General features: G+C 39.6%; 2 protein-coding genes across 4 annotated transcripts; one reads left to right on the forward strand and one right to left on the reverse strand.

Moving 5' to 3' along the window:
- Positions 1 to 87: 87 nt before the first annotated feature.
- Positions 88 to 5,862, forward strand: LOC137171965 (potassium channel subfamily K member 1-like). The gene is made up of 3 exons (XM_067576193.1): positions 88 to 1,108; positions 3,332 to 3,736; positions 4,686 to 5,862. The coding sequence occupies exons 1-3, from the start codon at positions 757 to 759 to the stop codon at positions 4,985 to 4,987; spliced, it is 1,059 nt and encodes a 352-aa protein (XP_067432294.1). The 5' UTR covers positions 88 to 756; the 3' UTR covers positions 4,988 to 5,862.
- Positions 5,863 to 6,086: 224 nt separating this feature from the next.
- On the reverse strand, positions 6,087 to 24,100 carry entpd1 (ectonucleoside triphosphate diphosphohydrolase 1). 3 transcript variants are annotated; one of them, XM_067576190.1, is made up of 10 exons: positions 23,924 to 24,100; positions 16,016 to 16,143; positions 15,434 to 15,551; positions 13,215 to 13,365; positions 12,705 to 12,864; positions 12,380 to 12,583; positions 11,938 to 12,195; positions 10,945 to 11,058; positions 10,665 to 10,802; positions 6,087 to 6,678 (listed from the first exon to the last, which is right to left on the reverse strand). In XM_067576190.1, exons 1-10 carry the CDS (start codon positions 23,937 to 23,939, stop codon positions 6,472 to 6,474), a joined length of 1,494 nt encoding a protein of 497 aa, XP_067432291.1. In that variant the 5' UTR covers positions 23,940 to 24,100; the 3' UTR covers positions 6,087 to 6,471. The 3 variants fall into 3 exon arrangements, with proteins under 3 accessions (XP_067432291.1, XP_067432292.1, XP_067432293.1); XM_067576191.1 differs by lacking the exon at positions 23,924 to 24,100 and adding an exon at positions 23,778 to 23,865; XM_067576192.1 differs by lacking the exon at positions 23,924 to 24,100 and adding an exon at positions 17,296 to 17,415.
- Positions 24,101 to 24,462: the final 362 nt, after the last annotated feature.

Consider the following 24,462-nt stretch of genomic DNA (forward strand, 5'->3'; position numbering starts at 1 on the left):
AAGCACAAAAGCCGTGTCCCCATTTGGTAAAATGATGATTTTTGGGTCAATAGTTGAGGTTATGTTAAAGGTTAGGGCAGTAAGCAGTGGTTAGGGTTAGAGTAAGTCTGCAAGAAATTAATGTAAGTCTATGTAATGTCCCCAAAAGTGACCATGATGTGATAAATATATATATGTGTGTGTGTGTGTGTGTGTGTGTGTGTGTGTGTGTGTGTGTGTGTGTGTGTGTGTGTAGGTCATTCACTGTCCCTCGGGTTAATTTTGAGACGTTATTAAGCTCTTTGAAATCTGAAACTAGAGTTGAACTTGTTCCTTCTTTCATTGTTTTGAACTTATTCCACTCTTTTTATTCTGTAGCTTTGAATCAGCTTTGTGTGTGTGTGTTGTTTTTTTCTCCATAAAACTGTGTAACTGATTTAAAATGCAAACACAACGACTAAATCTGGGTCTTCAAATATATTTGACCTTAAGTCGGAGAAAAATCCTTGTAATCCTGTAATAATGCAAAACACAAAACCTGTTAAACCGGTTGGAAGGGGGAAGTGCACGAGCAGATACCTGGCCCGGTGAACGAGCAACGTCACCACCGCCCGCATCCACTGAGATGGAAAGAATGAGGAAGACGAGTTCCCTTACCGGGTAGAAAGGATAGAGGTCATTACCAAGAAAACAGGCTTTCTGTTGAGTTAACTGTAACTGGTTACGCGTATTAAAGTGAAATAAAGTTCGATAAAACAAGTTGTGGAAACTGGAGCGATGGCGCGCGGTTGTACGGGGGGCTGGTGTGCTCGGTTTGTGGAGCGACACCAGTCAGCGCTGAATTTTGCGCTGTTGGTCACCGGATACATCCTGTATCTCATAATCGGCGCCGGCATCTTCTCCGCCATCGAGCTGCCTTACGAGCACCAGCTTCGCCAGGAGCTGAAAGCCGCCCGGCGGGACTTCCTGGACAACAACACCTGTGTGTCCGACGCGCACCTGGAGGAGCTGCTGATCCGCGCGCTGGAGGCCAGTAACTATGGAGTATCCTTGCTCGGTAACGACACCAGCAACAACTGGGACTTTGTGTCCTCCCTGTTCTTCACCAGCACTGTGCTGACCACCACAGGTGAGGACACAGGTGTTCAGACACTGTAACAGTAACAGGGAAAGTATTGTATGCTTGAGAACCACTGTTTTAAACTGGCAAAGTGGGAGCACTGACCTGCGAGTGTGCATTTAATCTGACTATTTTGGTATTTATTTGTTGGACTTTCCAATTAGTCACGATTTATAAATTGCTTTCTTAGTTGTAACTAATGGCTTCATAGCTAAAAAAAAAAAAAAAAAACACCCCAGACATTTCCAAAAATATAAAACACTACTGAAAAATAATGTGTAGGCCTATCTAATAGTTTTCCCACAAAAAAGTTCAATAATCTACTTACACCTTTTGGGTTGCCTGGTTGTGAAAAATAAACCCTCTGGCTGGTGTTTATCCTTATCTGTTTGTTAATAATGCAGTTATAAATGTTGGTAATCTATTCATAAATACTTATGGGTTTCAAAGCCATCAGTTATACATGTTATCCTCCACAGGTTTTTCTGGAAGTGGTCAGTTAGAGAGTCCTCTTAGTGAATTAAAGAGTGAAAAATGATGCAGAGGAAATTTTCACAATCTGGCAACCAAAAAGTTGTTCTTGTTCCTGACTTATAAAGAATTTGTAATTGATTTAATAACCAGTGATAAAGTCATCCGTTACAACTTAAAAACGACTTTATTAATGGAGACTTATTAGAAAGTGGTTTTGTTACGTTTTATTTTCCATCATGAGGAGGAATCAACAAGTAAATGACTAATGGGAATTCAAACCCATGAAGCTCTATTAACACATACAGTAGTTAAACTGTGACTTCTGCTAAAAGGAACACATTAAAATCCATGTGTGCATACTAACTTCCACACCAGGTGCTCAAGCTGTAAAGACAAAAAGAAGATAATTACACCTTGAGGTGGACGTGCAGTCCACGCCTTTACTTGCAGAGTTTACCAACCTTTATGTAAACAGTGTCACGGCTCTTGTCAATCAGACGTATTTGTCTGACGAAATAAATTGTAACCATTGAATGTAAAAAAAAATATGGACGTAGTCACTGTGACGTCACCCATTGGTTTGCGAACTTCTGTTTTGAAGTCTCGATTGTAGCGATAATGGTAGCGATTTGAACATCGCCACCTTGGATTTGGCCGTCACCATGTTTGATTTTTGGAGCCAGAAGTGACCATATTTGAGAGGGTGGAGCTGACCATAGCGCTAGCTGCTTGCTTGGTTGGCACGGTACATTTAAAATCCATGGTTAACAGTGATAATGCTAACGCTAATTGTCGTTAGCGAAAAACACACCTGAAACCGTTAAAACAAAATGTACTCACCGGAAAAACTGATCGTCCGACTCATTGATGGGTCTTTTATTATAACCAAAGGCGGGACAAGACTTTTTTAGGCGACCACAATGTTACAATTAACTTTAATGAAATGAAAACACACTGTGAAATAGCAGCAGCTACGCCCATACGCAATGGTTACGTTACGTAAGCAACGTTGTCGCCGTGGTGGCGACTTTTCAATTACAACGTAGCTGCGCCCTAAAGTATACGCTGCTTTATCGTCTGTTTTACTCTAAATGGGGCCATAATTTACGAAATGAACATCATGCTGTATTGAAGAAGACTTGAAACTAGCAATTGAGACCATAAACTCATTAGGAAACAGTTTACTGAGGAAATAAATTAAGAGAGAACTAGGGACATTTTGTCATAGACGTCCATATAATCGGACTTCTTTTTGCAGCCAGTGGAGTCGCCCCCTGATGGCCATTAGATAGAATGCAGGTTTTTGGCACTTCCGCATTGCCTTCATTTTTCAGCCCCAGAGATTGCCGCTTGATTGTAATATTTACTTCCTACACTGTGCACTCATACTTGCAGGGAAATGACAGCTATTTTTTTTACTTACAACTAAGACGAAGTAAACCATCATACAAATTCTGTCAAAGAGGCCAACCTGGGATGCATGCTATGAAAGTAACTAACCCTAACCCTGGCCCTCACATACAGTATTATATCATACATTGTTATAAAGATTATTCATTTAGCCTATTATTTATTTATGGAGTTAAGATCAAGTCTGTCCTGGATTGAAATTGTCTTACAAGAGGACACGTTTCTGTTGAATGAACTTCTTTCTTTCTAATTATTGTTTGACAGGAGGAAAGTGACCTTTAGAAGAGCCCCACCTGTAATTATTCCCCTGTAATTAAGGCTGTGCTGCATTTTTGGGTGTGTTTTCAGGTTATGGCCACACTGCTCCTCTCTCAGATGAAGGGAAGGCTTTCTGTATCTTCTACTCCCTCTTTGGCATCCCTGTTACCCTCTTCTTCCTCTCTGTCGTGGTGCAGAAGGTTGTGGCCCTGGTGACCCGACGTCCAGTGTCCTACTTCCACCACCGCTGGGCCATGTCTAAGTCAAAGCTAGCCACTATCCATGCCACTTGCCTTGCCATCATCATGACCCTGTTCCTCCTCATCATCCCTGCTTGGATCTTTGTCAGTCTGGAGAAGGACTGGAACTATCTTGAGTCTCTGTATTTCTGTTTCATCTCTCTGACAACCATTGGCCTTGGCGATTATGTCCCAGGAGAGACCCACAGTAAAGAGGCCATCCCACATCCACAGCTCTACAGACTGGCTATTACAGGTGAGTAGGGGACAGAATACACTGTCATCGCTGTCAGGTGAAAGCCTTGTATCTCCAAACAAGATTGAGAGTACTAGCAGCTCCTTGAGGCTGAACTTAAGGTTTCAGTTTCACAAATATGATGATTTAATGCTTTGTAAAACATGAAAGCAAACCTAAAATGTTTGGGTTTTGGGATTAATCAGCACTAAACACAAAATACAGCTGAAGATGAGGTAAAATTCATCACTTTTACTGGTATTTGTTTATGAACAATGTATTGGACAAACAAAAATTTTGGTCTCATGATGGCGCAAGATGAAAAGTCAGTAGATTACCAAAATCATTAGAATACATCACCTGGGAACCAATAGTGTGCCAGTCCTTACAGTAGATGTTGAGATATTTTTCTGCATAAGCAAGGTGGTGCAAGAAGAAAAGTCACCTAAGTCATTGGGATTCATCCTCTGGGCCCCATGAATGTCTAACAAAGTTCATCCAATGGTTGCTGAGATATTTCATTCTGATCCAAGATGAGCGTAAGACTGACATTGCCATTCCCAGAGCCACACTGCTAGCATGGTTCAAAAGCAAAGGAAAGTCAAAGAATAACAGAAATGTTCTTTTTTATTCCTTTAATCATGTTGAGGTGTATTGACCCCCACGCTGAGAACCACTGCCGTAGAGGACCATGTGATCCTTTAACTGAAATTACAATTTACAAATCACAAAGTGTAAAGTACAAATGTTCACTGATCATTGATAATATGTTCAGTGTTACCATTGTATCTTTTCTGATTAACAGGGTTACACAAAGAAATGACGGCTCACTGCTACACCCTTCATTCAGGGACCAAGCCTTGGTTTGATTTTATTAGTCACACTGTACTAGTGTTTGTTTCCTCATGTTGCCATTGTGTGTGTGTGTGTGTGTGTGTGTGTGTGTGTGTGTGTGTGTTTACTCTTCCAGTCTACTTGCTGCTGGGCTTGGTGTGTGTACTGGTGGTCATGGAGACGTTCTGCGAGCTTCCCCAGATGAGACGCCTCAGACAGAGGTTCTGCCAAGAAAACGTGCGGGAGCTGGACTCTGAGACCACCAAAATCATCGAACGGGATCAATTGAGCGACCAGCTGACTGACCCCACGGATCACGTGACAGATCACCTACCGGTCATCCCATCTGTGTCAGAACAGGCTGCCTCCCTGCGGCAGGACAAGTTGCCACCTTACAGTCCAGCATCAGGACTTTCTGTTAATGGAAAACCGAGGTGACAGATTGGGCTGTCAGGGAGTATATCTGATTTACATTGTTCAAAAGGGACTGGTCTATGCACTTTTGCTCTATATGTGGCTGCTCAGGACATACTTGCTTGGACCTCTAACAAAACATAAGTGTATAAGCAGTCTAAGTCACTTAATCATCTAAAAAGTGATTTCTTTCTGCCATTGCCAACACCAACAGACATTTGGTGGACTAAAAGCAGGAACCACCCACAGATTATCAGAATGGCATTGTTTTCTTGTTCTCCCCTGTTGCTCCATTCCCGGCAGATAAGAGCTGGATCTGTGACACAGAGGAAGGGCTGGGCCCACAAACGGATGGGAACTCCACAAGTTTCCACTTCCCGCCAAAAGTCTGGATGCAGTAATTCCAAAGCGGCACAGTCTGCTCTAGAGGATTTCACACTCGCTTTTAGCACATTATATAATCTATGGCAGTATTTGCATAGGAAATGTGCCTTCTTGGAAGCACTAAAACACTACCAAGAGAATCAGAGGTACCATCAGTTGGCCTATTGTACGGTACAATGTTTCCAAGAAGATGATCAAGATATAAAGGAATAAACATGTTTTTCTTCCTGGTTGCTTGAAGGTGATGATCGCTATGCAGCTCCGGATGACAACATGCTGAAATATTTAATTGTTATAACTGTAATGCAATGTGCCTTTTAATCACTAGAGGGCAGCACTTTCATTCTCTTTACACATTTACATGAGGTTGCCAAGAGTTTAAGTCTCATGCTTATGGGAGTATTTCTTAAAAATGTAATTGAGTGGCAAGAATATGTCATTGTACAACTAAGGGTGAGGGAACATATTGTAGAAAATACTAGTTTAAAAAAATAAATTGTAGTTTTTTAATTATATCCCAGTTTACAAGAGTTTTTTTACTCACTAACAAAGCAGTGGAAAATTCATAAGAATCAAAAAACATTATATATATTACTTGTCCTCCAAAGATCATTTTGCTGTTTTCATTATCATTTTGTGGTTTATGACAGCTCCTTTTCATAAAAAACAATCTGGACAAAGTGCAAATACATCATTTATACATATTTTTACAAATTACAAATGACAAGTGAACCATACATTATATATAAACTTGGGTTATTTTATTTATACAGTAGCATATTCACATCATAATTCAAGACACATACATGCAGACTTATGTTGGTACACACACTCAAGCACACATTCTAATGCCCATTCAAACTTCAACACACACTCACTCATTCACTCACTCACTCATAGAAATTGTCCTTCAACCAGAGAAGCAGAGCGAATCCCCCAGAGAGAGAAAGCATTTGTCCTTCTCTAATATCCATACAAGCAGGTATTGACTTTTGACCTCCCCACAAAGGCTAGGAAGTGACAAGTTGACTTTCTTTTCACCAATTGGTAGAATAACACCCACACCAACACTGACACATACACATTCCCTCCCTGGCGTCATTCATACATTTCTGTGTGTGTGTTTATATTATCTGTGGCTGCTTAGAGCGACAAGGCCAGAGAGGGCGCAGGCTGAGGATGAAGAGGAGGAACAGCAGTATTGCGATAATGGTGACGATGGAGACGTAGCCGGCGTGGGGCAGAAGGGGCGAGTCAGGAGCCTCGGCTGGAATCATGTTGGTCAGATTCAACATGTAGCCCAGTGTCCAGCCTGCATCACTGCCTTTTATCTTAAAACAACACAGGAGGAGGAAAAACTCAGAATCTATACAGAGGAAATCTGAAGCTGTTCTGGCAGCTCTTGATACTTTATTTTGGTTTTAGACTAGACTTCTATTTAAAGATGTTTTGACACACATTGAAGACATATAACCATAGGCAAAGGTTAAGTTTGCTTTTAAATTGATAAAACATTGAAAAACTAGCACCGACTTTGACTTTCTATGTGTACAAAAATATTAAACCTAGGGGTTTAATATTGAATACACACCTACTGTAGATGTACACTAATCGCATGCATGCACACAGGAACATTTCAAGTTCATTTGACTGAAGCATTAATTGTACTGTAACTGGAATAAATCTAGGCCTGAGTTTTTCACATTCCTCCTAAATTTGCACTTGCAGGTGCAAATATTCTTTATCTTAGACCCAACCCTTACCCTAATCTTAATTATTTTTTTATCATGCAATAAACTGCACACACTGATACCATAGCAGGTTTCATTGCACAACAACATAGACAGAAATTTACATTACAACACATTATCATAGCTTATACAGAGCATACAAGGAGTGTGCTGGGTTGGACAGAGCAAATGCCAACAGTTTTATAACTCATATCACTGTACAAGCACATTGTGTTACATACATTGATTATTTTATTATATTCTGTCATACACTAAGTGGCAAGGCTGCTGAGGGATTGTTAAGGAATCTGCTCCCAAGATAATAGAGCATAGACTTTTCAACTACTTGGCTAATCAGTGATGGTTTATCTGTTTACACCAGAGAAACACTTTGCAATCTTGATGGCATTCAATGGATTGAAGAGGCAAAACCTTTGAGGGCAATTGTTTGTTTGGATTCAAGTTGATCACTAGCCAGTTTGAAATACAGCCAATCAAGCGCAGCTTACCAGATATTTTGATAGAAGTACAACAAACATCATAATGAATTCAAATGATGGGACTCAATGTATGATATTCTTATGGATACCAGCACATAATTTAATGAAAGGAAATTAATTAGCTGATAAATTTACCACACTGATAGAACAGTAAACTTTAGTAAGACAGAAATGAAGGGTGTATTTAAGTATAGATTGAAGGAAAGGTGGCAGAAGCAGTAGGAGGAAGAGAGAATGAGGCGATGATTTTATAGGATTCATAAAAAAGAAGAAGCAGGAGAGAAGAGACAATGATATCCAAGTTCAGATTTGGTCAGCACATTATTCAAAATAGAGAAAGGTTAATACAGAAAGATGTTACTTTTGTGGAGAAAAAGAGACTTTAGAACACTTGATGCTTCAAAGTTCAGGAGATGAATGTTACATTTCTTTCATTATCTTAGAGGAACAAATCTGATAAAGAAGACATGGTAGTTTGTGTGTTTGTTTTTTAAATTGTAATTCATTATTGTTATTAATAATAATGAGTCCTGAACCACACTCCTTACCGGTGGCTGTAATGCACCATTTCATTGTTTTCCAACTACCAAACAACATCGAGAGGAAGAAGAATTTACTTGGCAACCACAAAACTAGTAGAGTCCAAAGTCCAGTCCAGTGCTCCACCTGTTTTATAACTGTGTTGTCATTAATATCTTCTGGGAAAGGTCATATAAGTGGCTGGCCACCAAAAATGTGATTTTCAATATGTTAACATCAAATTTGTTTTTTATGCTAAACAAATAATTGGAATATTTATGTAAAAACATTTTGATAATAGCTAAATTTAATACACATACATGTAGATATTTGATGGTCACCCCAAAGTTCTCAGCCTTGGAAAATGGTTTGAGACTTTATTTTAAATCACTAAGAAAACTACAGTATAAAAATGCCTGAAGACTATATGAACAGATGGCAGTAGGCTATATGTTATGTAGCCTAAGCCTAAGGAAATGTATTTATTTTACTTTGTTATATTTGTGTTAAGTTGCTGCTGCTTGGATTATTTCTTGTATATTTTATACAGATGCAATGACTGTATGTAAATAAACAAACAAAAAAACAAAAAAACTCCAGGTGGCTGTAATGCAAGAGAAGAAGAAGAAGAAGAAGAAGAAGAAGAAGAAGAAGAGGAAGAAGTAGTGCTGTCCAGTCATATTCATGTAGGTGTACAGAGTAGCATTTTCAACCTGACATTAATCTTGTTGCTACTGCTGTGTTGATATGATATTCATACCAACACTGTGGCCCAGCAGGCTACCTTAGCCTTGCTGTTGATATGAGTTATTTTGATTTATTGCCTCTCATGCTTGTGGGTAATGATATACAGTTGACTGTTAAGTTTGCCATGACACTGCTGAATCACATGCTATAATTTGCATTGGTAATAACTGAGACATAATTTCAAGAAGCAGACAGTTGAGCTCATTTCTTGATGCTTGGAACTTGGAAGTTTGGCACATTAAACCCTACTTTCTAGCTTTTAGGGCTGCAGTTTATGACTCTTTTTATTGTTGCTGTTTTATAGTTTATTGTTTGCTTATTTATTACTAATGTTTTGCTGTGTCCTATTACTCTGCATGGCTTGCGCACTGTCTTTGTGGCATCTGTTGTCTTCTGTCTGTAATTTTTAGATCACTTCATTGGCTTAAAGGACTGCAGTGATAATGTGTCTTGTCCTTAAAAATAAATAAATAAATACATTAATGAAAGAATAAAATTTTCATTACTAATTATTGGTGGGTCTATATAAAAAACAAAATAACAAAAATTGTGAAAAAATGCCACTCACAATTTCGATTCTTAGAACAGTTGACAAATTCCTGTCGATCAACTAATCAATTAATTTTTGCAGCTCTTTTGCTTTAATGTCCCAATTTAGTGAATTGTCGATAGCCTAATCCTGTTATGGGCTGAAATGGTTTTGGTTATTGCTTTGTTTTTTTCCTGATTGTGTGGATGTTGTTTGGGGGTTCCCCATTGCCTTGCAGAAGCTGTGGCTCGGGAGGAAGAGCTTGTTGTCCAATAATCGCAGGGTCGTAGGTTTGATCCCCAGCTCCTCTACTTCCCATGTTGAGCATGTTGTGCCTGAACAGGACACTAAAACCCAAATTCCTCCTGATGGCCAAAGCAGCGCCCTGTATGGCAGCTTTGCTGCAATTTGTCCGTTAAAAAGTACTATTAAAGTGCAGTCCATTTACTATTCCAGGGTTGTCTTCCTCACATTATTTCACATAATTTTAGCTAATGTTGGCCTCATGGACACAATAAAGGATAATTAGGCACATTCATAATTCCTCTTCATAGATCTAAGCACCTGATATTTAAAGCAGTTTAAAGCTTAATTTTTCTTTATATCATATGTTTTTTTCTTTTGCTATTTAGCTTGCATCTAACAGCTACAGTAGTATACACTGAGTTGAAGAATATTTCCCTTGTATGAAGAAACTATTATCTTGCTGTATGATCATCTATCTCAAATAAGAAGTGGTAGCATTTACAGGAAATTACGACATGCTTGCTGCTTCAGATAAGTTAGATACTTTCAATGTTGAATATTTAGATACTGTTAGTATCTTGCTTATCTGCATCTTGCCAGAAGGTTGTCTCTGAGCTTTAACATTGATGAGAAGGACTTTGCTGTTTTCAAGAAGGGTGAGTGGCACTGGCTCGGCTGTTTTGAGGGGTCTTATCTGCTCCTTGCCATTACTTATTAAACAGAGAACATATGTGTCATATGTTTTGGGGGAGTAGTTTTCCCAGCAGAATTCTTTGAGAGCTCCCTCAAAGAGGAGGGCCTTTTTCAAATCTAGTTGCATAACCATGTGCTGTACATGGTCAATGTCTTGGCAAGGACCAGTCAAAATCCCTCACTTTGCAAAAACATCTTCACTCTCAACATCTAAAGCTCAAAAAGATCCTCACAAAGATAAAAATAGCCTACAAATGTGCACACACACACACTCACACAGAGTATAGTGAAGGTCAATATAGGATATGGCTTGAACAGGGAGATAAGAAGGGAGTGGACTGTGATCTACTGACCTTCTTGATGAATTTTATGTTTGAGTAAGTCTCCGAGGTGAAGTTGTATCCTTCTGTCAGCAGGGTGACGATGTATGTGCCGGAGAAACAGTACTCAGCCAAATACTTCACTTTTACTTTTGGATGCTGCTGCTTTATCTGTTCAAGTAGTTCAAATGCAACGATAACATCAATGTACAGCCTAAGCAAGAGAACACAGATAAGACACAAAAGTGCACAAATATAGCTGGAAAATGTATTTTTGTGAGTGTGTAAGTGACACATAAATATGCCCTCCAACCTGCTGCCAAGGGGTAGCGCAGTAGTCTGCTAGCTTTTGCTTGACAGTTTCCAGATGGATGGATGTATCAGTCAGATTGAGGAAGTTCATCACAAAGTAGTAGGCAGAGAAAGCCTAGAGTGAGGGGTGTGGGGAGAAAAAGAGATGATGCAAAAAGGAAATTAACTTGTCCTCCTGTCTTTAGCAAATGAAGTAAACAATTTATTAATACTCAATTCTAATTATTTACCACATCAGGCCTTTTTCTGGCCTCACTGACTCTGATGTCTTTGTTTTGCAAGACACTGTGACAAACAGAATAGTTGTATATAGCCATGCAGTTACAGTAGTTTTGGCTTTATTTAGTCAATAAATCACCAGTAACATCTCTTGCCAAGAAAAGTATCCACATTGTTCTGAAAAACACACAAACCTCTCTGTAAACACTTTTTATGGGAACTATTTCTTCAGTAGAGAAGTGCTCACACAGTGAGGTCTGTGGATGTACTAGAGTAACTGGGACACGATTTCTATAGAGAGATCTTCAGCTGAATTTTTCATATGCATGTTTACAATGCTATGAATGCCACAAACAAAATATTATTCACCTCCACTATAGAATTTGCAGAAATCTCAAAGATGGATAAAATAAAAACAAATGTATCTGCATGGCTTATTACCACTAAAGGTATCAGAAAATGTAATATGTGGGTGAACCTAATCTAATGGTAAATCACTTTAACATTGAATTTCATATTTTATCATATTCTAATGCATCAGGATCAGGAACATTTGGGTGAACAAGTAGCACTCACTACTCCAACCATCAATTATTAGAAAGGCAAGTCACGCACAAGACTGAAGTTGCTCAGTGGCCTGTGGTTGTTACAGATTGAAACTGAAAGATCTGTATGTTGTATAATCCCTGCGTGCTGTTTCTGTAACCCTCCAAACAACACACAGTGTATCATAGGTCACTGATGTATGCTGATAAATAAACGCTGACAACATTACCCCAAATGGCCCCTGCAAAACTGGCTGGAAGACCCCGTTGAAAGAGCATCGGCTGTATTTGCAGTCAGTAAAGTTGAAGACTCTTTTGACAGCTTTCTGGCATTCTAGGAAGTTTCCTGTCCCCTTGTGATCGAAGGATTCAGGAGCATTTTGGGGTTTCCTGTTTGACACGCAGGGGCTGTCATAAAGGGCCGTGTAGTTCTTTGTCTCATTGTAACCAGGGTGGAAACAAGGATCTAATACTGTTTCTGGACCTGACTAGGAGAGAGAGCAAGATAGAGAGGGAGACAGAGAGAGGAAGCTAATTGAATCTGAAGTCAGCTTGAAGTCAGTACCTTTTAGCACATTACTATCTCTCTCAAAGTTATTAAATTATTAAATCTTGAATCATCTGATTAGAATAGATTTGAACAATCCATTAATGTTGACAGAAGAAGTTTACCTGAGTCTGGTATGCCAGCGTCATTTTTAACACTTGGTCTTTCCCGTAACACAGGAAGCTGTTTGTGTACAGATTATAATCATTTCCATAGAGTCGGAATGTCACAGAGTTGCTAGGTGACTCTGAGCCATCATAATTATCAGAAACAAAGCTAATCTGAGTGGAGGCCCCACCAAGGTCAAGAGCTCCTGTGGTTTCCAAACCCTGCAGCACAGACAAAAAGGCATTGAAGTGCACAGCAAGAACATCCTGACTGACGCACACAAAGCACATTTGAATGTGGACATATTTGCATGAACATGCATGCAGACATACATGTGCAGACCTGTTTGAGGCGATCATCCAAGTAGTTGACTGTCACCCAGCCGAAGGCTCCCTCTTCCTGACCACTGAGGAGCCTCGCTCCTTGATAGGAAAAGGGGAACTTTTGCAGGGCCTCTGCCACGGCTTGAAAGACCTTGTCTGACGCCGAGCGGTTCTCAATACTACATGCACACACACAACACAAATTTATTAGAGTGATTCACATCCATATGTCAAATCAATACACCAGCGCATAAATGATAAATAGACTAAATCGTATACAATAGACTTGACAGTAACATATGCACTGCTCTGGCAGTAAAGTTCATGTGGAGATAAATCACGAATAAGCACATGGAAAAAGGATACAGATAGCAGCACTTTGACTGCCAGTGCAAACACAATTACAGAGTTAGGGATATGGTCACAACAATGTCAGCATGAAAAGGCATTCTGTATTATGTTTTCTTCTGGAGGCATGCCTGATGTGTGATTATATATGTGGGGTTGTGTGTGTACATGTGTGCTGTACTTTAGCAATCTCATTCCAGCAGTAGCTCCCAGATAAAGAGGGGTCTCCTGGTGTCTTTTTACAGGGACATGCTCCATGGCCTCCCGCATGCATGCACTCAGAGAATCCCCTGCTTTCCACGGAGTGGACGCGTAGCTGGAGATACCCAGACCTGTAATAAGAACCAAAATGTCAAGAGGAAGGTGAAGTCATGCCACCTAAATTTAGCTGCCATAAAACATAATAAGAGCCTTCTGTTCAGAGATGCTGGCCTGCTAGAGAATGGAAGGTCATCTGTACAAAATCATGAAGTGGCAAGGAAATTTGCTGAGGAGAAGAAAGCTTGGTGAAGATGTTATCATGGTCTTCTCGTAAGCATGCATGATGCTGGTACTCAACCCTGAAAGTTCTCCTTTGTATTTTCCTAGTGGCCACTTGTAGAGTCTGAGGGTATCACTGATTAGATACCCTCCCTACTTGAGAAAAGGTACACATGTTACACACTTGGCTGGCTTAACAGTAAAGGAAAGAGTAACAGGGTAGATACTAATGGGTTTAAATTCAAATGATTGATAAGGTGAGGAGTCTGTGGGAGTCCTCTGTCTGTGACTTATGAGAGCCCTCTACTGTAACCTTTGATTATGATTTAAATTAAATGAAGATGGACTCAGAACAGTGTGCTAAAGCAGTAGTTAAATCAACTTGCAGAAGGGAAGCAAGCAAGAGTCCGTTTGAAAGACCTGTCTATTATATGGTGTGTGTTCAAACATGCTTTAATAATTCAGCAAGAACAACTGATTGCATAAGAAAGGCGCTCTGAGGCTGGGGCGCTCTAGCTCCAGGACAAAACAAAATATAACTTTACCTAAACACATACATACATACTAATGGCTTTATTAATGATTCATAAAGCAATTGTTAATGTTATATAGACTAGTAATTGGAAATGTGGAAAATTGCTGCAGGTGTGAAAATCTCTTTGGCTGGTTTATATCCTTCTTCAACATAACATTCTTTGTATTTACAGCTAAAGCTCTTTAGTTCATCAGAAAGACCCATCCAATGACTGTTTGACCACTTAGTTTCTGGGAAAAAGCAGCAGAACATTCAGACCAAAATCCAGTCATTAAGAACATATAAACATTTACAACTCCAGACTTCATGACATATTTTAAAGCTTAACGCAATGCCTTTTACTCGGCTTATCAAGAAGTGAGTAATTCATGGGGAGTCACGGGTTGCTCACTTTATAATGGGCCATCAGGTTTGCAGCCAAAATAAAAGTAAGTCATTAATAAAAGCATTTTCCAATACAATAACCCCGGTCTGGAGTTGTAAATGTCAATATGTTTTTAATAGGAAGACTTTGATTACAGATGCCCTGCAGCTCTTTTACAGAACGTAAGCCATTTAGAGCTGAAACATTTACTTGAACTGAATACTTGATCAAAATTAATCACCAACTACTTTGATGAATGAATCATTTATCATTTAAGTCAGTTTTAAAGCAAAAATAGCAACCATTCTCTTGTTTCATTTTCTCTGATGAGGATGAGGATGAGGATTTACTGCTTCTCTCTGTTTTATATAATTGTTAACAATTTTGTCCGACCAACAGTCCAAAACTCCCCAAAATTCAAAGACATTTAAAGATGTCACCATGGACTTTAGGAAATCGTGATGGGCATTTTCCACTGTATTATGGCACTTTACTGACCTAGTGATTAGCCAAATAATTAAGAAATAAATCAGATTAACTGATTATGAAAAAATATAGTTAGTTGTGGCCAGATAAGAGGATCAAGCAAAAATGCTGCAGAAGGATATACACCAAGCAAAGGAAATCTGGAAACCTAAAAGTTTTTCATATAAGTGGCTTATTTCTGATCTATCAATGACCAATAAATTATTTAATAACCATCAATGAAGCCATTCATTACAATGTGTTAACCCGGTTAAGTATTTCTGATTAGAAAGTGGTATCAAGTTCTATTACAAGCATACTGTATGTCAGTATTTACCCATGAAGACATTTCATCAGTACAAGCAAATATACTTATATAGATGTTCTAGTGTTGCAGAATTAACATATTTATTTACAATTAACAAACTAAGTGAAGTATATGAGTATATATGAACATTCTTACATACTTCATTAACTTAAATATTTGGCTTAATGTGCATGCACTTAGAAGTGAGGGCTAAGTATGTTTTTACATGACACATTGTGTAGTGTATACCTTTAACTTTGCAGGAATGCATCTGTTCAGCTCTGCCAGTGTCGTTATCCTTCTCTGCTGGCCACTGATAGATATACAGAGCTGTGTGGGAGGATCCAGCATCCAGCACGATCCCATACTGATGTGGAGACAGAGTGAAGAATTCCAGCTCAGCGCACAGTGAAATAAATTCTACATGAGTGCCATCCAAACTGACTGATTATATGTTCAGTATAAAGATGTAGGTTATAGTCTACTGACAAACTTCCCAGTATATACAGTATATGTGCAGAGAAATTTAGTTTAATGCTGAAACAAATTAGTTAAACAGCTCCTTAGACACTGTAATCAATAACAGTATTATCTGCTATGTAAGACTCATAGCAGATAAGGGTTTATGAGGAAAAGAAGTGGTGATTTAATATCTTTATCAACATCCACTGGCCTTATTTGGTAGTTTTTAGAACCAGTTGTACAGATTGAGGTCATATTGACAAGAGACCATATTTGGCTTGTGGACTTTGGACAGACATCCCACTGTAAAGCAGCGACCTCCCACACAGAGTACAGGCTCCAATATTTTACTCTTTCCCTCCACCATACCTTGTACTTTTGGGGTAGTGGCTTGTTCTGCAAAACTGCTACCGTCACCAAGGTAACAATCGCTATGACGCCAATCACAGTGATGATGATGGTCACAGGCGATTGCCAGGGGTTCTTCTCTTTCATCTCTGAGAGCGGGGGTGGAAAGACAGACAGATAGGAAGGAGAGGCGAGAGGGAAGCCGTGGTAGAAAAGGGGAAGATGGGGACACATTGGAGAGAGAGGAAGAGGTGTGTGTTAGCCAGACTTGCATCCAGATGTGAGTGATGTCACACCATGAGAGAGTGTTTGTGTGGGGGTGCCTGGAATGTTTAATTGTGTTGTTTTGTAACCAAGGACTACAGATGGATCTCCGATTTGGTGTGTCTGAACTCGTGCCAAGCTGCTCATTGATTCTAGTGAGGTTGTTATTTCAGTCGCAGCATGCTTAAGGGGTATTCCCTTCCTCCAACATCACCAAAGTATTTAGCTAATGCTGAAAGATCGACAGATTTCCACTTTGGAAAATGATTACAAGGAAACTTGTTTCACAAACATTATTGTGGAAATACATGAAGTGTTTATACAACCCAAGAGAACAATTGGCTTCAATGAAGAAGATTTGTATGATAATTCCACGGAAATGTTGACACATTATGATGATGGCAATGAGTCAATGTTAGCCAACAGTAATTAATAATTTCAACATCTTCTTAAGTTGTTACTGTATTTTAAAACCTGTATTTGGTTGCTGTGTCTGCTCATACTTTGTTTTGGTTTCCATTCCTTCCTAAGTACTTGAGTTTCCACTGCTACTAACTGGATTTGAAACATGCACACAGATCTGCACAGGTGCTATTTTAGATAATATGCACTTATATATTCACTTTTTATAAAGGGACAAAAAAAAGAGCGTAACAGGTTGCATGTATTCACAAGGCTATTGTAATGCAAAAGACTGAACAAGATACCGGCATGAATTGTAAAACACACATACACGCGTCTGTTTGATTATCACCAAGGTAAGTAAACTGGCAGACACTATCCAGGTGCGCATGACAGCTGGCAACACAAGTATTGTTGAAACTGACCTGACTGTACAGTACACATTTGATGAGGACATACAAAGGCACAAACACACACAGCTGCTTTTCTGTTGCGCTGTATCAGCAGGACCTACAGCTGTGATAGTAGCACAAACTTGACCTTTGTCTGCTTTAGGAAAACGCAAAAAGACTGAAGATTAAAGCATATTAAAGCAGAGAGTCAGTGGTGAACGGAGAGCGGAAGAGAGCACTTACCTCTGTTGTCTACTTCAATGAACTTACCACTGATGGGGGAGGGAGAGGGACAGCGAGAGATAGAGGGAGAGAGAGAGAGAGAGAGAGAGAGAGAGGGAGGGGGAAGGGAGAAGGAAAAAAATGGGGAGGACAGGAAGAAGAGAGAATGGACAGAGGGAGGTAGCAGAGTGATAAGATGAAGTGAGTTATTTTCCGTTGTAGCCGGACAGAGGATTAGAATAGAGGTCTATGTGTGTGTGTGTGTGTGTGTGTGTGTTTGAGTATTTCTGGTGGAGCAGTTCTGAAGCACAGAGTTTGGCATTTCCTCCCCAAGCTGGGGCAGCCGGTCACTATGGAGACACAGTTAAAAGTGTGTTTGTACGCGTCACAGCACTCTTGTGTGCATGTGAACCCCTTAAAAGGGACTCTCTCTTTCTCTGTGAACTAATGAGAGTCACTCTCCAAAGCACTACTCTCTCCCTCTCTCTGTTCATTCTGTGGGTTGTGTAGGAGGGGAAGTGGGGACTCCCTTGTTTAGCTGCTTTTTTATTACAGGCAGGCTGTGATGTCATCTCTGTGACGGATCGGAATCCCCTGCTTGTCTCTTAGACCGTTAGTGTGTGTATGTGTGTGTGTGTGCGCGCGCGTGTGTGTGTGTTAGAAGAATAAGGGCTGCTGTAAAGCAAGTGTGTGTGTGTGCAGACCCAAAACATGACTTGCCTGCAAATTTGTTGATCCATTCACAGATTCATTCCCTTATTCCCCTCTGATTCAACACACTTTGCAAATACACTTACAATATATTTAAACACGCACAAGAGAATAACCGTCAACTTGTCATTTATATCACTTCTCTACTAACTTTCCTCTCTGGAGAGAGATGTGTGACTCAAAACCTCCCACATTAAGGAAGTACAACCATACACAAACATTCAGCCACCACAAAGTATCTTGTAACTGTTTGACATTGTCAAGGAAACAACCAAAGTTTATTGCTATGATTGTTCTTTTTAAACATTACCCAGGCACTAGCATCCAGAGACAGTGTGACTATTTATTGATTTATTCACTGTGGATTCTGTCAATCTTTTTAGCATGAGCATTGGAAATTACTGCCACACTGATTAATCTCTTTGTGGACTTTTAGACTTTAATTATTTTTAACAAATGACACAAAATACTGCCACAATGGTCACAATTAATTTTTTAAAGCACAGTGAGAGACAAATTGTACAAATTGAATGTATGAAAGAGAGAGAGAGGCATGTGACAGATCTCCAGCTGCTTTAGGCACAAATGTGACCCTTGACATGACTGACTCTCTGACATTTGGACCCCTTCAGATGTCAGCCATAGACCTAGAAAAATACAAAAACATGTGTGTTGTACATTGTCACTATAGCTTCTAAATGGACGGTTCATAATTGGATTCAGATTCAGTGCCCATCTCCAATTTTTCCAGATAATGGAATCCAAAAAATCCAAATCTGGCCAAAGCAGAGAGGGGATGGTCCTGAGCAAGGAGAAACAACTACACTACCAGGCGTGACTTGAAACATCTGCCAGTGAAATTAACAAGCCCCATAACATTCCTGTTTTTAAGCAACAATACCTCCGTAAGGCATGTCTGCATTGGCCTCGGTTTCCAATTCTTAATGGATGTTCCTCTCTGCTGCTTAATTGCTAAACCTGCAATAGTCATGGGTGGTCTGGAGTAGTAGGAGTAATAGTGTCCAGTGGACTAAATTGTGTTTTAGAAGCTTTTTTTGTGAAACTTTCTATCTCAAAAAGTTAATAAAACTCAAAATTTGAAGGACTGTCTAAATATTTGTGTTTTGAGCCGAACGTAAGGTTCAACTTTAGATCAAAATTTCAACATGTTTTGCCAACTAATCTTTTGTTTCTCCTTGAGTCTGAGTTGCACACAGTGAGAATTCTTAATATATCTGCCAAGATTGTTGTGTACACTAAAGCCATGAAAGCTAGTTAATGATGCTAATATTTAAAACTGTAGTTGAAAGAATGACAAAACTGATTAACAACTCAGTATTTCCAAAGAAGTTTGCTCAACTTTTTTTTTTACATGCATGAGTAACACACTTGGAAACATGAAAAGATTTTGTCAGCGAACGCAAAATAGACATGGACAGCTTTTATATAAAAGTACCCACACTGGTGTCAGCCATCAAAAGGTAAAACAGTGCCAGCCTGACTGGAGGTCCAACCACTAACCAAGACTGTCTGAGCTACAGTACATAATACAAGCCCAGCATCTTGCTTCAGTAGGATTATGGGATAAATCAAACATTTCCTCGACAGAGTGCAATCGCAGTGAAGCAAGAATATAACTACATGTGATTTCCACAGATGTTAACTTGTTTTACAACATCTTCACATGCCTTGATTTTTATATACTCATTAACTATAGTTGCTGTCTAGCACATCTAAAATGTATGAGAACATCTGCTGTTTGAAGTAAACAAGCCTTGGCATAAATGAAGATTCCATTAATGACATCTTGCTCCGATTACAGAACCCTTGTTTTATTATCGTATAAACCAAAGTCTAAGAGGGAAGTGGTAACAGTAAAGCTGTAAAGGTGCCCGGGTCTGACCTGAACCTCACCCTATCCTTCCAGTTACTGCCCAATTTAAGTCTCTCTTTAATTTGCTTTCGGATTAAAAGAGGGAGCCACTCTTTCACATTATGTGCAATCACTTACTGATGACAATGCTGTTTGGCAGCCGACTAAACACAAACACACATGTTGAGACAGAAAACAGAGCTTACCTGAGCAGCAGATTAAGTGCATGAAATCATAAAGGAACTCTATTGGAGCATCAACACGGTCACAACACAGGCTCTCAGGCTACAAAAACACACAAGGTTTGCACTTTTGTGCTTGAGGAATTTTATTGACATTTCCTAATGATCACAACCACATGCCTTACCCATATCATTAGCATATGCTCAACCTAAAGCTAGTCTGTTTTTAATTCTTGAACAGCTACATGATGGAATAAGGACAAAATGTCCTCACTTTCCAAAACTATCGGCGCGTGCAATCTCTTATTCACAGGCACACTGATTTGCACACACACACACACACACACACACACACACACACACAAAACACATATACACGCCATTCCAGACTTGCACACACCACAGTGTTTCCATTTCAGACCCTTGTGTAAACACAAATGTAGTGTTAAGGTGAGGCTAGATTGGTTCAGACAACAACATGAGGAAAGACAGTGCACTGGGAATGAGAGAGCACAGAGAAATCGAAGTGGAAAAGAGGAGAGAAGAGAAGGAAAGACAACAGTATAACATCTGTTATCACTCATTGTATCTGTCTGAGTCTTTTTTAAGAGCTTAATGAAATAATTTATGAGTTAAAGAGATTTTTAGTGAGCTAAGTTAAATAAAGAGTCTGTGCTTTAATGAACGTTTACATCAGGAAGTAGGAAGTTAACAAAAAGGAGAAAACGATGAGCACCCCCGCAGGAGGACTTGATATTTAACATTAACATCTGTTGCCTGGTGTAGGATAAGTGTTTGTTTAGATTAGCAGCATTCAGATCATTCACCTACAAAAACAATGTTCAACAACTCTGACATGTAAAATAATATTCACAGTGCAAAGCCATTTTGGCTGCCTAACACACACATTCTTCAATTCTCATGATGAGCACTGACTGCATTCATTCCATAATCCCTAAAATAAAATTGAATCCTCACTACTCATCAATCATCATGTTAATATAAATCTAACACAGATGAAATTGATTCTAAATTAGGCTAAGTAGGACATTAGACCAGACGAAGTGATGTCATCCTCACTTTGAAGTCCAAAGTTCAAACTGTGTTAACAATAAAACGTCGATAGCTACACACACAGACACAAACACCGGCCCCCTCACACAGACAGAAAGGCTAAGATACAGAGTTCGGCTTAATCTCCTCCATCTTCCCACAAAAAAGCACACAGGTACGGAGTTTATAATGGCAGTATGTCGAAGCCCTGCCAGGTCCTTGTTTATTTTTCTTATGACATATGACACATCGGAGTCTCCACCCCTGTTGATAGGAAACTTTGCACTCATAAATCTCTCAAGACAAAGAGATACAGAGAGGAACAGAAAGAGGAATAGGGATAAAGGGAGGGCGTTTTGAATCAGCAGATACAGAGAGGGTTATTACTTTACGTTCTCTGATGAGTCAAGGGGTGACACAGCTGGGGATCGACTGTGTGGTTTTATAATGATGGGAAGACGAGACAACAATGTCCCTTTAAGGCATGTCTTAAAGTTGTTGTGCCGCTTTGGTGGTTAGGCCCTAACAAGTCCTAAGCCTTTGAGTGGACAGGTACATGCACATTGTAGAGGTAACAGATGTGTTAAATAGGTGTAATCACAGTACTTTGCCTAATTCCAGTGGTGAAACAAGTGTTAAAATCCTGACTACAGTGGATAATTTTAAATGTAAACAGGTTTCGACTGCAAAACGCAATCGAGCATCTAAAGTAAAAGTACTCATTAGAGTAACAACAAGAGTAAACATTGTGTTTCCACATTTCTCAAGATTTACGATCAGAAGGAAGGAAACGAGGAAAGGTGAAATAACAGATGCAAAGACGATAAGAAGGAGGGAAAGATTTAATGACGTAAGGAAAGAAGGAAATACAAAAGGAGGGAAACAATAGGAATACATAAAGGCGATAGTGATATTTTAAACAAATGTTTTGAATGTTAATCTGCAAAGTAATTACAATTTTCCTCTGAAATGTGGAGGAAACTTCAAAAATCTCACACCAATACACTATGGAGTTGCTCACATGTTCAAACCTGGAGGCATGACCTAATGCACAAGATCTTCCAGTAAATAGCAGTGCTGTAGAATGATGGATATGAAGCACTTACTGTATTTGGTCAGTTTAATTCTGGTACTTAATTACTTGAAAGTAAATGGACACACATGCATGTACACTCACAAAAGTCAAGATAATATCTATCTTCCCCATGGATAAACACATCCATCGTTGCAACACAGTTGTGCCTCAGTACACAGCGTCCTTGAGTTGTCGTTGCAACTTCCACTAAATAAGGCAAACCCTTATTTGTCTTAAACAATGAAGGAGCCGACAATACTCACTCAGCAGCCCTATAAATACTCTTGTTCAAGAAGCTATTGTAAAACAGCACCGTCTGCCTTTTTTTCTGTAAAAAGGGGAACCTCTGGCAGCGTCATATGATGAGAAAGGAGAGGAAACGACCCTGCCCTCTGCTGTCGCTCTGCTTGCCATAGGGAAGTGGTCTGTTGTTACTGGTGTTCAGTCCAGTGTGACCTCGCCGACAGGACACACTGACACTAACCCTGGGCTGAGCTGGTATACCCTGACCTTCAGCAGAGAAAAAAAACAGGAACTATTGCACTTTCCATTGTGTAAATCATCTTGCTGAACATCTTGGTTGGAATGAATATAATAGCCCCAAATGTAAGAGAGAGAGAGAGAAATGTACCTCAACTGATAAGTTATCAGTCACTGAACATAAACAAATTGACATTTGTATACATTTCTTGGGGATTGTCCAAACATTCTTGAATTCAAAATGGGTTACGTAAAGGGTGAAGTCACCCAAATTACAAAAGAACACTTTCACTTGACTTTAGCGGTGTTTTGCCATGCAGACAGTTTTGGTTTTTATCCACATTTCCTGCTCAATAATAAGTAGAGGTGAATGAAATTTTATTTGTGGCATTTAAATAATACTTTTACTAAAAATCCAAAAAATCTAGCGAGCACCACAAATGAAATTCTATTCACCTCCATTGTAATGGGCTAGAGACAGAGACATACTGTATATCTTAAAACATCAGGACATAACATCAAAACTATTTGCATGGCATATTATATATATATATATTTGTAATTTAGGTGAACTGACTTCAATCCAGAGAGTCACTGATACCTGAGTAGCCTAAAACAAACCATATAGGTTTAAATAATATTTGGCACAGTGAAGCTCTGCTCTTATTCTAAACATCAATGACTTGTCAACAAATGCAGTTCCCATTCTGGGTCATACGGATCACGACAACATGATTCTGAAACAACACAATTATTAGATCATCTTATCAGATATATTGACAACTTTAATCAACTACTGTCAAACGCATTCACTTATTCAGATAACATTCCTCTCATTCACATGCACTTTCCATGATAAACTACCATAAACCTCACATGATCTTAAGAGTGTGTGTGCCACTGTGTTTATCTTCAGCAACTTAATCAAACGGACCTTCATCCACCTGCTAACTCCCACTTGAACGCACGCGCACACACACACACACACATAGAGACACCTGCTTAATGCCTCCCGTACGCACACTCAGGCATATGCTAAGGAAAAGTCACACACACCTGCCCCACACTGCTACACAGCTGCTACATGCAGTAAAGCAAGTCACACAGTTGGAAGAGAACACACACTCACCTGATACTCAACATATAGACTGCTGTTTCTTCCTGCTGCTGAATACACTGAGTGAGAGGGATTTCCTGTTCTTGTGTGTGCATGCACGTGTGTGTATTTGTATTTGTGTGTCTGTGTGTGTGTACCAGTCATGGCAGTACACCTACCTCTTTGTGCAGACATGGGTTCTTTCTCAGCAGCAACACAATGCTCTTTCTATTCTTTGCCCCTCTCCCTCTCTCTCCTCTCTCACACTCTTTCTCTCTAACCCTCTGTCTTCCTCTCTCTCTCTCTCTCTGGTAATACAGCTCTGTGCTTGGTCTAACGTTTTTCAGCACCTCCTTTCACATACACTCGCTTTATTAGGAGAAGCTGAGCTTCCCTCCTCCCTCCTGCTCAGCCCCCTCCCCTCGTTCCCTGGCGCCTTTAGCTTTGTCTTCTATTTACCCCTTTCTTATCCTCTCTCCCTACACCTTTGTCACTCTCATTGCCGCTGTCACTCATTTTCTCGTTTACCCAATTTCTGCTTCTCCCAACTCTCCCGTACTCCTCCACTGGTGTCTTTAAAAAAAATCATTTTCCTTCTGCCTCTCTTTCTTTGCCATCTTCTCTGTCTTGTAAAATTGGGTCAAACATGAAAGCAGTGTTAGATCTGGATGAGAGCTGGAGCTGAAGCTGCGAGGAAATTAGATAAAAAAAAGCAGTG

This window comes from Thunnus thynnus, chromosome 20 (genome assembly GCF_963924715.1).
Source record: "Thunnus thynnus chromosome 20, fThuThy2.1, whole genome shotgun sequence".
Classification (NCBI taxonomy): Eukaryota; Metazoa; Chordata; class Actinopteri; order Scombriformes; family Scombridae; genus Thunnus; species Thunnus thynnus.